Genomic DNA, 17,087 nt, shown 5'->3' with positions numbered 1-17,087 from the left:
TTAATATTTCTAGTGAACTTTAGTAAAATATAATGACCTGAAATCACAGGGATGACGGACTGTTGTTATTTATTAAAGCAATTCATTTTCTTCTTTTTTTAATGTAATTTTTTTCGTAAATTTATAAAATCATTCAATGCACTAATGAAATTCATAGTGGAAGAATATATGCCACTGTCCATAGTCTGAAGAAAGTCATTAACTTTGACTGCTGTTTTTCAAAAAGTTGCTTCTTTCTTAATTAATCTAATTTTAGAAGGCATTATAGTATACATAAGTGATTTCTTACGTTAAGCGCAAAACAAATATTTAATGTAATAATATTTTACCATGAGTAAGAAAATATTAATGTTATCATTTTTCGGGTTACGATTTATAATCAAATTATCTATGATAAAATTAACTTTTGAAATGAAAATACAAATTAGAAACAAAACAAAACAGAAAATCACTTGTATTCTAGAGAACATAATATATCAAATAAAAAAGTCCCAAGAAAGTGCATAAATTAGTGGATACTAACTGTACAACCAAAAACAATTTAAAAACTTAATTTGAAGCTGTCAGAAAATAAAGATTAAAAACAATTAAATTAAGGGCAGACAGTTTTAAAGTGTTAAAAGTATCTGTGAACTATACCAATGGTAACTCTTCCCATATGGTGACTTTTATTTTGCCAATTATAAAAATCCCTAAAGAGAATATAAAAAATTCCACATTTTTCATATAATCCTGACATTTTACAGCATACCATAACTGTAAGACCTGTTACGCCAAGCATTGCGGGTGCATCTGCTGTTATCTGCATAAGTGTTATGGTTTCCTGAATTTGTTCCATTTCTAGGAAGAAAGAAAGCCCATATACAAATTTTAGAGTCTTTATACAATGATTAGTTACATGATTTTTTAGCCAGCTATGTAGTCTGTTCACAGTCTCCTAAGAATTAATAACTTTATCCAATCCTTAATTCCTATGAAAATTAACAAATTGGTTTTATTAAAACACAATGTCTCCTCTCCATACTCACCACTCTGTTTGGTTTTCCAAGTGAAAAATTTACACTTATTTCTTAGCCTAAAATGATTGAAAAATAAGATTCCAACGATTTGGAAACTAGGTCAACCTCATTTCAACACTGAGACCTTGTAGCTTCAGGATCTTCTTTTGCAAAATAGAAAATGGTCTTGTTAGTGGAGAATCTTGAAATATGTTGAATAAATATTCATATAATCAATATGATTGTATTTATATGGTTTTATACATTTCTACTAAATTTTCCATTTTGATCCAAGTTTTGGAGAGGTTTCTAACTTTGAATGGAAAAGTAAAATTTAAGTTAGAAATTCAGAGAACATAGATAATTTATTTTGTATATCATCCCTACGTAGTGAAAAAGACATAACACAAAATAGTTGAAAAATTTTTGGTATATTGCATCATGAATCAGAATGGCTTCTGAGACTGACTAGACCTTAATATTATGAATGGTAAATAATGGTAGTACAAATAACTGACATTAAAGATTCTTGCTACATGTTGATTTCTAAATTTATTATCTAATTTAAGCACAATAGTAAAATTATGATCATATATTTTCTTTACCCTAAAAATTGAGCATCACATACATTTTATATTTACACATCATACATGAAAGAGTAAGTGATATGTACAAATGAGCATTGTGGCATAATTAGGAATTTAAGATTTAAAAAAATGTATTGGCTTTTCTGAACCATATTATTTATCTCTAACGGTTTTATAAATGGAGAGTATATTACGATTTTAAATAAATATAAAAATGAATATATACTATTTCCTAATAAACTTAACTAGTTCAATTCCATAATTTATGAATTTAAAAATATTTTAAATCTTGTGTATCCCTAGTATGTTTATCTCTACCAATCAATTTTTCTGTGCTTTAAGAACTTTTTTTTTAATTTTTATTTTTTGTGTGCTTTTTAAAATACTTAGTTGTGCTACTACATTTCTCATCAAATTATAGCCATTGCTTTTCGTTATACAAAGTTTATCTTCATTTATTTCTAACATATTTTGAAATAAAATATTTTTCACAAAGATTTATGAGCTACTTAATATTATGCCACTGAGTTTTCTATTATATCTTCTTCCTATGTGACCCAGAAACCTTATCTAATTGTTGCAGGATACCTCTAGTTACTTTTTTAAAAATTATGCTACAGAAACATTTATAAGTCATATTACTTTCTCAGAAGTTTGTATTATTAATACAGTAGTAAACCTTATATGAAAGATGTTAAAGGAGATACTGCAGGAGTATTGTTTAGTTTTCAGTCTAGCAGCAGTATAGTTTCTTGATTTTTCTTTGTCTAAGGATTACATCAAAGAAGTCATCATTAGCAGTCTCTGTGATAAGTATGTTCTGAAAAGTGTTTTGTTAAGCTAGTACAGGATGTAGAAAAAGAAAGTGAAATTTTTGTACTTGTTGATATATAACATAGAGCCACTATTTACTTATAAATCAACAACAAAAAAGTCATCTTTATACAGTTAAATAATTTTATAACTCCCCTACACATTTAAATCTCTGAAATAGAACTGATAATTCTGATTACATTAGTCTTTCTTTCTTCTCGCCCAAATTCTACTCCTAAATAGCTAAGAAGTACATCTCTTAGAACTGAATAGCAAAGTTAGTCAACATGTCCCATGTCTTATAGACTCGGAACATAGGTCTGCTAACTCCTAATCCAGTAAGCGAAATGCCAAAAATAGCACACTGTGTGTTGACATTACTTTAACTTCCTAGTCAGTGACTGATTAGTCTTAGTACTCATGTAAATAAATGTACTGTCAATAGTGATATGTGCCACTTTCTTTTTTTTTTTTTTTTTTTTTTTTTTTTTTGAGACGGAGTCTCGCTGTGTCGCCCAGGCTGGAGTGCAGTGGCAGGATCTCAGCTCACTGCAAGCTCCGCCTCCCGGGTTTTTACGCCATTCTCCTGCCTCAGCCTCCCGAGTAGCCGGGACTACAGGTGCCTGCCACCTCGCCCGGCTAGTTTTTCGTATTTTTTAGTAGAGACGGGGTTTCACCGTGTTAGCCAGGATGGTCTCGAACTCCTGACCTCGTGATCCGCCCGTCTCGGCCTCCCAAAGTGCTGGGATTACAGGCTTGAGCCACCGCGCCCGGCCGATATGTGCCACTTTCTCAAAATCAAATACACACACATGAGACATGTTAGTTATTTTCAATATCCAAAACATTAAAAGGAAATTATTTTATTAGTAGTATAGTTTATTAGTTTACTATAAAGTGAAAGATAAGATTATAATTAATAAATTCAAAATAAAAAGTGGGAAACGCACATCTAGGTATCATCAAACACAGTACAAAAGAAGAAGAGAAAGGCATTATTGTACATTTGAAAAGAAAGGTTAAAATGAAGCAAAAATAAACAAAAACATTAACAAGCTACTAGTGACTTACTTGTTCATAAGAAATTATTTTCCTTTTTAAAAGAATTACGATATGATTGAATTATAGATTTATAATACAGCTACTGACACTTCCAAGATACTTTATTGTTAAAATAAATACTACAAGTTTGGAAAAATAAAATAAATACAAGGTTAGAGTATTCCATTCATTTTACCTTCATTATTGTATTAGAATATAATCTAAGTGGAAAATGAGGAGGGCTTCAGAATGTTCTGAAAGCATTTAATAAATGCCACTGTCTTCTGTGAGAGCCTCATGCAAACATGAAAGCAAATTATTGCTAATTAAAACAATGTTCTGCTAACTAATACTAAACATGTCTGTTTCTTCTTTTTCAAAGATAAATGTTCTGCATATCACATATTTTCACTATATATGCATAGCAAGGAAATAGAATAATATATTTCAGCTATGTAACTTTTGAAATTATGTAATGAGGGATTCAATTTTTAAAGGAACTTCAAGCCAGGAAATGTTTTATGACTTTAAGTTATAGAAGCTCAGTGATAAAAGGACCAATTAAAGGTTACCTTTTCCAAATCTCCAACTGATACTTAAATTTCCTTCTACTACATCTATTTAATATGATCAATTTCCTAACATTAAAGGCCAATACCAACACTACATATACTACTTTCCAATCTGTCTTATCCCACCAATACCACATGTTCTCAAGTTACACTTAGAAAGTTTTTGTAACATAAAACATAAAGACAAATGCCTGTTACACCATAAAAGTTGGTATTGGAAACAAAATCCAGCTATGATTTATATGTGTGAATATATGGTTAATTTTTATAGTAGACATTTTAATTTAAATCTTTTCAAATAATGACTTTAGCTGATTAACATGAAAATTAGATGAGGTTTAAGTAAGACTCAATCAATATCATTTTCTTTTCGTAAGTTTTTAAATGCAATTTTGAATTTATATTGATCTTGAAGACAACAAACAACCTGGAAGACGCCACAGTGATAATCCACTACATGACTTGAAACTAATATAGGTTACAAAACAAAGTGGTTTTGCTAGAGTCCAGGGCTTACAACTAAATAAAGAGGGATTTGATTGCTGGCCTAATATTCTTCCCTGCCAGGCCTTTCCTGTATTGTAAAATATTTCTATTACACTAAGCAAAAAAGTCAAACCGAAAATGTAATGAAAATTTTTTAAAATGATTGAAAATTGTTTAGCATATGAAAGAAAAGAAAATGAATTGTGCATATGCTTATCAATCTTGCATTTAATGCTTTCTAAAATTATTACAGCATACATAGTTTTCCTGTATTTCATCTTGAGATTTGCAAATGAAAATGCTTCATCTTGGGCGTTCATTTTTTAAAATTACTTTCTCCTTTCCTCCCATCGTAGTTCATGATCAATAAAGGGAATTCTCCCAACAAAATACCTTTAGTTAAAAGACTCAGAATTAACAGTATCGTATATATTAATTCATGCACTCATACAAATATGACATGCACTTTGGGAGGCTGAGGCAGGTGGATCATTTGAGGTCAAGAGTTCGAGACCAGCGTGGCCAACATGGTGAAACCCTGTCTCCACTAAAATACAAAAATTATCTGGGCACGGTGGTGCGTGCCTGTAACCCCAACTACTTGTGCCTGTAGCAGGAGAATTGCTTGAACCAGGGAGGCGGAGGTTGCAGTGAGCCGATATCATGCCACTGCACTCCAGCCTGGGCAACAGAGCGAGACTCCTCAAAAAACAAACAAACAAAAAACAGGACCCGGCGCGGTGGCTCATGCCGTTTTCCAGCACTTTGGGAGGCCAAGGCAGGCGGTTCACCTGACAGGAGTTTCAGCCAGCCTGGCCAACATGGCGAAATCCCGTCTCTACTAAAAGTACGAAAATTAGCCGGGTGTGGCACACGCCTGTAATACCAGCTACTCGGGGGGCTGAAGCAGGGGAACTGCCTGAATCCGGGGGACGGAGGTTCCAGTGAGCCGAGATCGCGCCACTGCACTCCAGCCTGGGCGACCGAGCTATACTCATTCTCAAAACAATCAATCAAACAAAAATATGACATGAGCAAAATATTTTTTCTGCCTTTTTGAGGAGCTTACCGTAAAGTGGAGGCAATTGCCACACGACACACTGTCTAAACGTTTTCCTTAACCTATATAAAATACCATTATTTATTTTAACATTAATTCTATAATAAATTTTACATGCTTATTACTGAAATGCATCAGGTTAAAAAGTCAGGTTAATTTTCTAAGTTAAATATGGTCATCATAAGCACTCATTACTTGATGACAAGTCAAGACTTATGCCATGTATCTTTTATGGATGGTGAAAGCTATATTTTTATGGCATATATTGTAATATTAAATAACTAATACGTGATTTATCCTTTTAATTTATTCATTAGGAGATATATATTATTCTTTCTATTAAAAATATAAACAGCTAAAGTATTTGTTTTCTGTTTAATATATTTTATAGTTTTTGTGAATTTAAATTTTATGTTATTAATTCACACTTTGTCATGTCCAAAGATGGATATTCTCCTCAACTTTCATCTTCTGCATCTGTATTACAATTATTATAGTTTTTATTTAAGAAAAATAGATTTATCATTATTCAAGATAAATTGACATATAGATGCTTATAAAAGAGAAAACTAAGGTGCTTTTAGAAGCAGGAAAAACCTTACCCAACCAAATAATTAAATCGAGGTACTTGTAAGTAGGCATGTTAATCTGTCCCCTTCTACACACACTGCCACTTCCCCCCAGTATTAGTAACTTATTATTTACAACTTTGAACTCTTTGATCTGTAGGATTTTATTCTTTTGCCGTTTTCTCCTTTGGTCTGATAATCTTTTCATTTAGTTTTCTTTATTCTTTTTGAAATCCAGACTTGTGTTAAAATCACCATGAAATCTTCAGATCTATTTGTAACACTTAACGAAGTCAAATCTTATAATGCAGAGAAAAGTAGAGGTAGATTCCTACTTATAATTCATGTTTCCAACAGAAAAATCTAGAATTATGCCAGAAAATACAAAATGCAAATTTTGTTAAAAAGTATTTTAAGACAGCAGAAAATTCACATGTGACAAAACTAAATTTAGAGCAGCTGAACACTTCAGAAGAATTAAACTTTAGGTTACCATGGGGGTGGGGCTGGGGGTAGAAGAGAATCGCAACAAAAAGCGTCACTTGGGAGGGATGTAGTCATTTTTTCACCATAAATAAGGATTCACAATTGAAGAATCTTAGAACTATAAAGAGAGAGGCCATCTAGTCTTAGCTGCTTATTTAAGAGAATAAAGCAGGTAAAAAGGCAGATTCTTGTCCAAAATCCCACAACTAATGTTTACTAAGAATCAGTCTTATAAATCCTACTCCAAAGATAATATACCTCTTTTTAAAAATATATTCTATGTGTATAGATAGTTCATATCTTATATTCACATAAACCACCAGGCCCTTTCTCTACTATCCTACTTTTGAAGTTATTAACAAGAAAAAATTACCTTAAAATGTTTCATAAACCAATAAATATCCATGATTTGAACTAATTGCGTAGAATGACATTCAGAAATAGTGAAGCAGTAATTTTAAACCATCTAACAAAAATCTTTTTTGCTTTTTTAAAAATTTATAACATGAAGAAAACCTAATTGCATAACATTTAAGGAAACCTAGTAAAAAGTAATATGTAAAGAGTTCCACACTGTAACTGAGCAGGTTAATTATATTTCTTGTTTACACTAAGTTTTGTAAAAGACAATAATTGAGGTAGGGAAGGGTGATGAGGAGTGATTGGTCAATGGGGACAAAATTACAGTAAGATAGAAGGATAAGAAGACAAATTCTAGCATTTGATAGCACAATAGGGCAACTATATTTAACAGTCTCTTATATTTCAAAATAGCTGGAAGATTTGGAATGTTTTCAACACAAAGAAATAATAGATATTTGCAGTGATGAATATACCAATTACTCAGATTAGATCATTACACATTGTATGCTTATATCAAAATATCCTATGTATCCCATAAATATGTACAACTACTATATCTAAAGATAGTAGTGAGATATTTTTGATGGGCTCCAAATAACTGTAGTTCACTTTCATACATAGTGTCAAAAGCAATGATAATGAATAGAAATGATTGACAGAAATATTAAAATATGTTTTAAATTTTTCTAATTAAGTCATATTCTTAAATGTGTCTTAATATTTCAAATAGGCTAAATTTTTAGGAAATTTATTTTAAAGAACAAACCTATTAAATCCTTCCCACTATTCTAATATTCCAGCATTTTTACTTTGCTAGTTTAATTTATTCCATAAAAGTTGATGAATTTAAGTGGTTTATGATAAACTGCTGAGATTTCACTTTTATATAAAAATTTGGACAGTTTAAAAAAACACAGTTTGAAAAATATGTATATGCAGGATTTTCCCTGTGGAATTTTTAAAATCCTTTTACACTGCTTAGTGTTTTACTACTAAGTGATTATATTGCTTAAAAAAAATTCTTCTGGGTACTATATCAGGCTTAAGAAAATGGTTTCTTTATCTTGCATAATTCCATGCTAACAAAATTTGTTAACTTGAATTTCATTTTAAAATTGTATTTCCTGATACATGTTTTTGTTTGTTTTCTTAACTAGTGAAAAAGGCCATAGATTTTAAATCTAGAGGATTTAAATTGTTTCCAGGGAAAGACAACAGCAACAAGTTTTCTATCTGTGAGTGTACTTCTTTTTTGTTACTTTCTCTAGTGCAAGAGTGAAGTTTGTGGTGTCTGTGTTGTTTGTATGTGTTTTACAAAATATTTGTGTATTTACCAAATTAACTGCATTAATATCTGTATAACATGCATGATGATTATTCAATATTTTATATTTAAATGTGTATTGAGTTAATGGATTAACATGGCAAACTCCCAGCCTCAGATTATTTTTGATAAAGTTTCTTTTATAGTTCAAGATGTAAAAATATTCTTTTAATCTTAAATCTTGAGGACACTCAAGTTTAGTTCTAGAAGGTGAGGCGAAAGTGAGTAAGATTTCTAAAATTGGCGGTTTCTTGTAGGAATTCTTGATTGACTATATCTTAATTTCAACGTAAGTGTTTTTCTAAGAAAGATTACTTTTAAAATAGCAATTTTTATTTAAGAGAAAACATTCTTAATTTGAGCTAATTTACATAAACCTATGAAATCAAATATTTTATAAAATGATTAATTATTGCTATTCACTTTTTGAAAATCTTATAAAATGGCCTGAAGTACACAATTTTACTTACAAAATCAGGGCTTCATGTAACCTCTGAAGTTCATCCCAAAATCTCAGATTAAGAATCACTGAATTAGAACATTCATTTAACTTACCATAACCAAACATGACTTTTTTTAGTAGAGCTACATATTTTTGTAGTAAAATTTAATAGCAGTTGCTGGAAATTGTCAACAATACTGTTGCATATTAGAAACCTTGAAACAAGCCATTTATGACACAATACCTGACTTCCAAAATAACATTGCTAATATATGAGTAGTTATTTCAAATTTCATACATATTGTTACCGTTCATTCTTCAACAAGAGCATATTTTTTAATTTTATTTTTCTTCAGTTCCAAATCACCTCATGAAATAAATTTATAATTATTTCTTTAACAAAAATCATTTATTATAGCTATATCAAAAAGGACTTTGCCTAAGTGTTTATTATTGACTTGTACATATAAACAGTAATTGACAAAAATTGAGCAGTTATGTCAATTATCGAGAAACAAACTTGGAGTCTTATGTTATAAAATATTTGATGGTGTCATAATTTTCAAATGTGATTTTTACATTTTATCAGTTAGACTTGAGAATACAAATCCAAAACCAGAAGAGATATCACTAGGAAATCGTTGATCCGGTTGGGTTACCTGTTTAAAAAGCACTAAACAGCTAATTTCAAAGGGTTTGGTTGTATAATTAATACTTCTTCATGTATTTTGGGGGCTAAAAACATTTTCAAGATTGATACTGTCAGTTTTTAAGGAAAATAAGCAATGCTACAATATGACATATATAAATTATTCAACACATTTTTGAGAGAAAGACATATTTTCTATAATAACAAGTATAAATTTAAGAAATTGCCAAGTGAGATGACTCTTACATACCAAATTCTTCAGGTCATCATGAAATAAAAGTTAAATGCTAGCAAAATTAAATATTATGTTTACTACACTTTTTCTAATATTTCGTGTGGCCAGTATATTTATTTCTGAATTCTAAGTAGAATTAAAACGTATTAGAATGGGTTACCCTCTTCTCATTTTGTCTACACTTGTGTTATTTGACATGTTGCATGGTTCAGACTTCCAAATATTCAGGAAAATTCAGGCTATTTGTGCTAAGAGATCTAGGATTTATCAAGGCATTGTAAGGTGTATGTAACTCTGTATCCCTGTTAGTATATTGCCTTAGTGGAAATATATATTATTTTCACTTTTCCTGTACATGGGTTATGAAGGTGAACAAAAAGGGAATTGAGACATGGCTGTATATCTAGGGAAAAAAATTCTAATAAAAATATCTCATTTAAGAAATATTTGCTTTGAGACAGGCAAAAAGTTAATATGAGGCAAAAATGTTAATTTGCTCCATAATTTTAAAATAAGTTTTGCATTTATTCATTGTATTTTCTATAAAAATATTTGTAAGTACTCTTGCTTTTTCATTTTTTGAAGATAAGTAATTCTCACTTCAAAATATTTTTTGCAAATTTACTATCATTATAAAATAGCAAACCAACATTATTTTGAATTTCATTTTACTATAATTTGTTTCTAAAGTATTTAATAACTCATTTCAAAAATATATTCTTTCATGGTTGTTTGCAGTAGAGTTATATTGTTTTAATTTGTATCATTATTATATATCTATTTCAAGTACATATTCACATATTCATCTCTTTAACATTATTTATTCAACCTAGGACAAAATAAGTAAAAAGAAAGACAGTTTTTATCTGACATTCATCTTTAAAATAAAAAAATAAATAAATAAAGCTTGTGTTCTTTGAAAAAATGATCAATTCTATGATAGGCACGGCCCAAAGTCAGTGTAAGCACAGAGGACATCGAATACCCAAACTGCCAAAGTATGTGTGTATTTGAAGGTCTCATAATGGCACCTTTAGATTTTAAATAAGAAATGAATTAACAAGAGATTCGGGAAGCTCCAATAGTGTTCATGGGCAGAGTTTGGTTGTTTAAATGGCTGATTCAGATTTTTTTTTTTTCAGTTTTTACACCTGAACTCTAAATTGCCCCTATCTACCCCTTGTTCTTTTTCAAAAATTGATTTCACCAAGAAAAGAAACTATGGATTTTAAAAAAATTAAATTAAATATAAAAGGTTTTATATTTTTACAATGTTAAAATTAATGAACTAGTAGTCTTTCCAAATTTTTTAGTAGGCTCCTCTAGAATATTATTGTGGAAATATGAGGAAACTGTGAACCTGCCATAAATGGTTGTGTTTCCTTTCCTATTCTTCAAATCCACACTTTTATTCATCCATATTATCCACTCATTCCACAGTTCCTCCATGGCAGCACTATGCTAGACTAAGAAGGCAAAATAGTGAATAAAATATATTTTCAACCCTCAAGGATTCAATATTTTACTGGGAAGCTAAATTAGTTAAGACAAAACGCTTTGTAGAATATGAAGTGTTTTAGTATAAAAATAACAACACAGCGTTGATACCAATGATGTTTGAGTTCAGAAAAAGATCCAAAGCACTTGATATTGTAAGTTGAAATAAATATTTCAATCTAATTTTTAAAAATCTGAGAAAAGTGACAATGTAAGCAGCTGGAAGAGGTAATGTGGAGGTGAATTTTAGTCAGAGTCCACTTATTTGTATCTTTAGGGTATATTATGGGCTATATAAAATCAGAAGCCATAAGAAAACATGCTTACTCACACTATTCATGTAATTAAACTTTTAAAGAACATTCATATTCTTAAAATGATGCAAGTTGCTATGCAAATTAAAATAAGTATGAGTGATAAATCTGTCCAGTTGCATCAATGGCATTGTGAAATGAAAGGAGATGATTGAATGAATACTAACTTCAGTTAATTGTCTTGGCACCACTTAGCTATGGGAAATTCTGAAATATAAAAATATCAAAAGAAATGAAATATTGTACTTTTTTTCTTAATTTAAACAATTTTTAAATATTTACAATTAAAGAACATTAAATACACGTACCATGCAGAAGCTCTCTCATTATCCTTACATTTTAAATTAGAAAGTTTTTCCACTTGCAGATGTCCAGAAACGGTGGTTTAAATGACACTTTCAAGCAGACAGAAATAACTTGACAATTAAAATAATAAGAACTGGGATTAATTAGGTGAAAGTGGTGAAATTATACACATGCTCTGCATTTTAAGGTAAAATGTTTGGGAAAATGTTTTGAATTGTAGTTAATGATATATTTTCTGCCTTGTCAAACTTTTTGAGCAGCTATAGAGCTCCGGGTTAAAAGTAGAATTTCTCGAATCAGACTGCCTGAGTTTAAATATAGATTCCCATTAACTAGCAATATGACTTTGGACATATTTCTTAACCTCGCCAAGACTCAGTTTTCTCACCTGTAGGAGGCGTAAAATAATAGTAGTCACTCCTAAAATGGTTGTGAGAACTAAATGGGGTGACACACGTAAAGTATGTAGAATCGTTCTGGACCTATAGTATGATGTGAGTGTTAACTGTCATTTAAATTCATATAAAATATTTAACAAAATTTTATTTTGATACAAAATGATAGTGAAATGTTAAAAAATGGGATTTTTCTTATTTTTATTTTCTAATAATGTATTCACAAGCTGCTTGTTCATTACCCTATAATCTGTGTTACATGTCATAATACAAAAAAGCAGTTAAGCTTAAGTCATGCCACCTCTTTTCCTCATTTCCACCGCACATTTAAAAACTCACATTTTAATAAACATATGCTACAATATTTCCAAAAGCCTTTTAAAGATTGGAAAGAGGATATTTTTTCATAGAAAATGATCAGTCCTTTGACAACAAATATAAGGTGGTATTGTCAATCAAACAACTAGGACATATTTATTGAAAATATATTAAATAGGTATATTAAAATAAGTATGTTTTTTCTCCATTTTTATCAAATATATAATCTTTTTCTATAGATGACTAAAGGTATATGAAGCTATTAATTCATAATATGTTAAGGTAATTTTTAATTAAATAAAAAATTGTCCAAATGAAATACTTCAAGTTATTTAAAAAGATAAATTAGAATAACATGGAAAAAATGAGTGATTATCTTTTGGAAAAATTGGGACTTAAGCTAAATCTTGAATATTAGATAGGGCTTTGATAGCTAAAGGGGAGGGAAAGGAAAACATGGAGACATGGAGAAAACACAAATGTGTGGAGTCAGTATGTTCAGCAAATTGCAGAACAGCGAACAGACAACAGAATTTCAGTGATGGATGCATGTTAGTGACTAGTGAAAAATAAAATTGATGCAGTAGAAAATCCAGAATAAGTGGAGATTTGAGCAGTAATAAAAACTGTGTTTTAGAAAGTTTAGTCCTCCTCTGGTATTCAAGATGTATTGGAGATGGATGAAAATGAAGTCACAAAAGCATCAAAGTGATTAGGTTGAATTTGAGAAGATAGATTAGATGACAATGGAAACTTTGGTAGATAATTAAATAGGCCTTTGAAAAATTGAGAAAGGAACTTCAAAAAGATTAGAAGTCATTAGCAAACAGGTCATTCTGTCAAGGCAGGAGGGAAATTCAAATATAGAGAGTTGCGAACTGATGCCTTTGAATTTGTCTGCTGTAGTAGAATCAGCAAAAGTAAGACTGGCCAAAAAACCCAGAAAGGTAAAGAGAGATTGTATAGCAAGTTAGAGAATCAGAAAAGCACAAATATCCTATGATATGAATTAGTGAGCTGTAATACAGTTGGCAAGAAGGACATCATTGGTAATACTAAGAAAATTATTTTTTTAAAGTGATGGAAGCACATGAAAAATCCTATGTTTAATTTAGAAAATGACAACTTTTCCACAACCATAACTGTTGAGCAGGCATCTGATAGCTATCTTCTTATCTGATGAATCAATTTGAATTAAATAAATTATATTCAGCAGTCCAGGGGTTCTCAATTTTGACTTTATATTAGAATTACCTTGAGAGTTAGTATTAATTTTAAAATGGCTCACACCTACAACCCCAGCACTTTGGCACCTTGGATGACCAAGGCAAGAGGATGGCTTAATCCAGGAGTCCAAAGCTACAGTGAGCTGTGATTGTGCTGCTGCATGCCAGCATGGATGACAAAGCAAGACTCTTTAAAATAAAAACCAAAAACTCCCAAAAAACTGATGCCTAGATTTATTGCATTAGAATATCTAAAGGTAGAAGTAGTCATCTTTATTCTTTTAAGAAAGATCTACCTGTGTCTTCAGTTCACAGTGTAGGATAACAAGCATTGGATGGTTTAGAATTTTTTTCTCTCTGGAATCTCTGCGTAGGCACTGCTTTTTCTTAAAAAGAGCAGGTAAATTGATAAAAATGTAAAATAAGAGAATTTATCCTCCAATTCACTTTAAGATTGAATTTATTAAACACTATCACTCAAAATTTCATTACTATCTGATTGAATGATAAAAATCTAACTTGGGGATTTAGTTATCCAATGTGGTAGCATTCACTGAAAATAGTAATACATCTTTGACTTTCTGTTTTGAAGAAACTGCTGAAATGTGTAAAAAAGCTAAATAAATCATATTCATGGAAGTTGCTTGAGGGTAAAGCTATTGTTTTGGTTTACACCATTATGTAATAATTTAAAGGAGTACCTAGTAATTTGCACCACTGTTGTATTTTAATGCTGGCAGATCAAATTGCTTTATCGTATACCAAATAAGAAGTGTTAGAACTCTGAACTTTTTTCATACATATTTTTTATTACACCTTCAGAAATAATAAGCATCCAAATAACACTATCATAACTGGTGGTTGACTTCTTTGTTGCCAATGATTAATGAAAGCTCTGAACACTGATACCCTGAGAATGTGTTTCCAGAGATTTTCCAATTTGATAGAAACTAAAAAAAAAGTGATAAATATTAATGTGTTAATATGCAGACTAGTAAAAGTTATTGAATATGAACAGCAAATTTATTTTCTTATTAGTTCATAAAATGATTTAGCCTACTTTATTGGTTTATAAAATTGTAGTTGAACAAATACTTAAATGACAGTGATTATAGTGACAAAATATAAGAATGCATTTTATGTATATGTTAAAATTAATATCATCAACTTTCTAATCACATATATTTGTTTCTTTTTTCTTTTTTCCCCTGCTGTTGCAGTAAATGAGGGAGGTATTAAAACAGCTTCCAATTTATGCCCAGATCCAGGAGAACCAGAAAATGGGAAGAGAATCGGATCAGATTTTAGGTAATATTTTAAAATATTGACTTCATTATTTATCTTGTCAAGGTTTATTTTAATTTAAATGTTTAAAATAGCTAATAATATAAAGAAGAAGTCTTGGCGTCATCAAACTGCATTTTATCAATGTATTATTATTAATAATATTTAATTATTTTAAAGGGATTAGTTAAGTAATACATTAACTCTATTAGAACACTTTTTTTAGTTTAAATGATTAATTTCTCATCATGTAGTAAGTGAAAAATCATGGGATTTAGATTTTAAAGACATAACTTTGAGTTCCAATTTTGCTACTTATTAGTTGTCTGATATTGGGTAAGTTGTTCTATCCTGTTTGCCTGAGTTTCTTCTTCTGCAACATGTAAATCATATTTACCACATATAATAGTGAGTTTCAAATGAGGCAATGCCTGTAAAATCTTCCAGCAGATGTTCTATAAACACCTTATTTGTATTGTGTAATTCTAACTGGAGTAGAAGTTTGATGTCCATCATAAATTAGTATTAATTTTATTAATTTAAAATTAAGTTAACAGATAACCTAGAGAATTTATGTAATATACTGTGGCAGCCATTAATTTACATAACTATCAAATAATGCTTTTTAATAAACTTGAGTTTTTCTTAGTCCTCTATATTTTACAAATAAAAGATTACAAAAAGCCTATCAAAATGTTAAATAATAATCTCACGAAAACTCACAAATACCTATTTTTTCAATGTTATTGAAAATTGGAAATTTTTATTTTTCAATTATTGATGCTAATGTTTATAGTTACAGGTACCACATATTTTTTATTTTTACTTATTAATATTATTTGTATAAAGCACAAATGATACTCTAAAGAATATCCCTATGAAGAAAAAAAAATAGTTCTTAGAATATAGACCTATAATAAATTTTCCCCATGGATTTTTCAGAATAACTTAAAGTTACATTTTGCTATACTTGGAGTGGAAAACAATAATACAGTTTCCACACAAACACAATTGTAATTTTCTAAAATGTTTACGTAACTTTAACCACTCTCAAAACTTAATACAGATAATAGTATTTGAAGAAACACACTAAAGAGAAATTCAAAAGATTTGGGGACTGGTCAGACTTTGACCTATTTTACTAATTTTATTAAAATTAACTAAATCTTTGAGTCTTAATGACTAATGATTATATCTTATAGACCACAAAGTGATAAGCAATTAAATATTTCTTTTTCCCAAGTATTTTTTATTTCTTATAAAATCTTATAAGCACTTACTATTTTATCCCTATATTTTAAATGAGAAAACTGAAGTTTGTTTATCTGGCTAATAATTTGATGGAACTGGGATTTGAACTCTTTACTTGCAGACTCCAAAACCTGACGTTTTAATCACTATATTATAATGTATTATGCTTTAAAGTCAAACAAATTTCATTCAGATTATATCCCTGAAATAAATTATCTTGTCTTCTGCAAGAATTAGTTTCCTCAGTTCTAAAATTGAGAATAATAATGTATATCTTATTTGGTTGAGGAGAAGATCACATGAGATAACTTATGCCTCATAGTAATCACAGAGCTTTTGACAAAATAAGTACTCTATTAATAAAACCTGCTATTACAAAATAGCATGTACAATATTACTGATGACGTTAATATTTACTTGGTCCAATGACTTGCAAATTAGATTAATGATTTACTAGAAATCAACTTAAAAATAATAAAATGTGATAGTAATATAATGAGCTAAATTACCTTCAAGTGCAATAGATTTCAAGCCATTCAGATGTAATCACAAATTTAGAAAACTACTCAGAAGTCAAAAAGAAAATAGTAAGATTCTATGACAGAGAATAAAGATGTCTCAAGGTGTGTACCCACATAATTTAAGAAGGTCCTACTCCCATGGATATTGGAAGAGTATATGTGTCCCACCAGCAGGGAAGGAATAGCCCGAAAAGAAAGTGCTTGATGACCTGTTTCACAAAATAGAGTTCAGTGAAACTCAATTATAGAGCGTAAATAGGAGAAAAGCATAGAATTAAGTAAAGGAAATAAAGAGAAACCAAATATTTGCGGCAAAGAAAGTAAATCGGCAGCCATTCAGCCTAATATGG

At 29.9% G+C, this 17,087-nt stretch overlaps 1 protein-coding gene across 1 annotated transcript in view; it reads left to right on the top strand.

The window, feature by feature from the left end:
- Window positions 1-17,087, top strand: part of CSMD3 (CUB and Sushi multiple domains 3) — a 1,234,679-nt gene that overhangs the window by 501,254 nt on the left and 716,338 nt on the right. The window contains exons 8-9 of the mRNA XM_025394338.1: window positions 8,133-8,210; window positions 14,902-14,989. Coding sequence (XP_025250123.1) covers window positions 8,133-8,210; window positions 14,902-14,989 — 166 coding nt within the window. The remainder of the gene's footprint in view (window positions 1-8,132; window positions 8,211-14,901; window positions 14,990-17,087) is intronic.

The sequence above is a fragment of the Theropithecus gelada genome, chromosome 8, assembly GCF_003255815.1.
Source record: "Theropithecus gelada isolate Dixy chromosome 8, Tgel_1.0, whole genome shotgun sequence".
Classification (NCBI taxonomy): domain Eukaryota; kingdom Metazoa; phylum Chordata; class Mammalia; order Primates; family Cercopithecidae; genus Theropithecus; species Theropithecus gelada.
The sequence above is the reverse complement of the archived record's forward strand: the minus strand, read 5'-3'. Positions and strand labels throughout refer to the sequence as shown.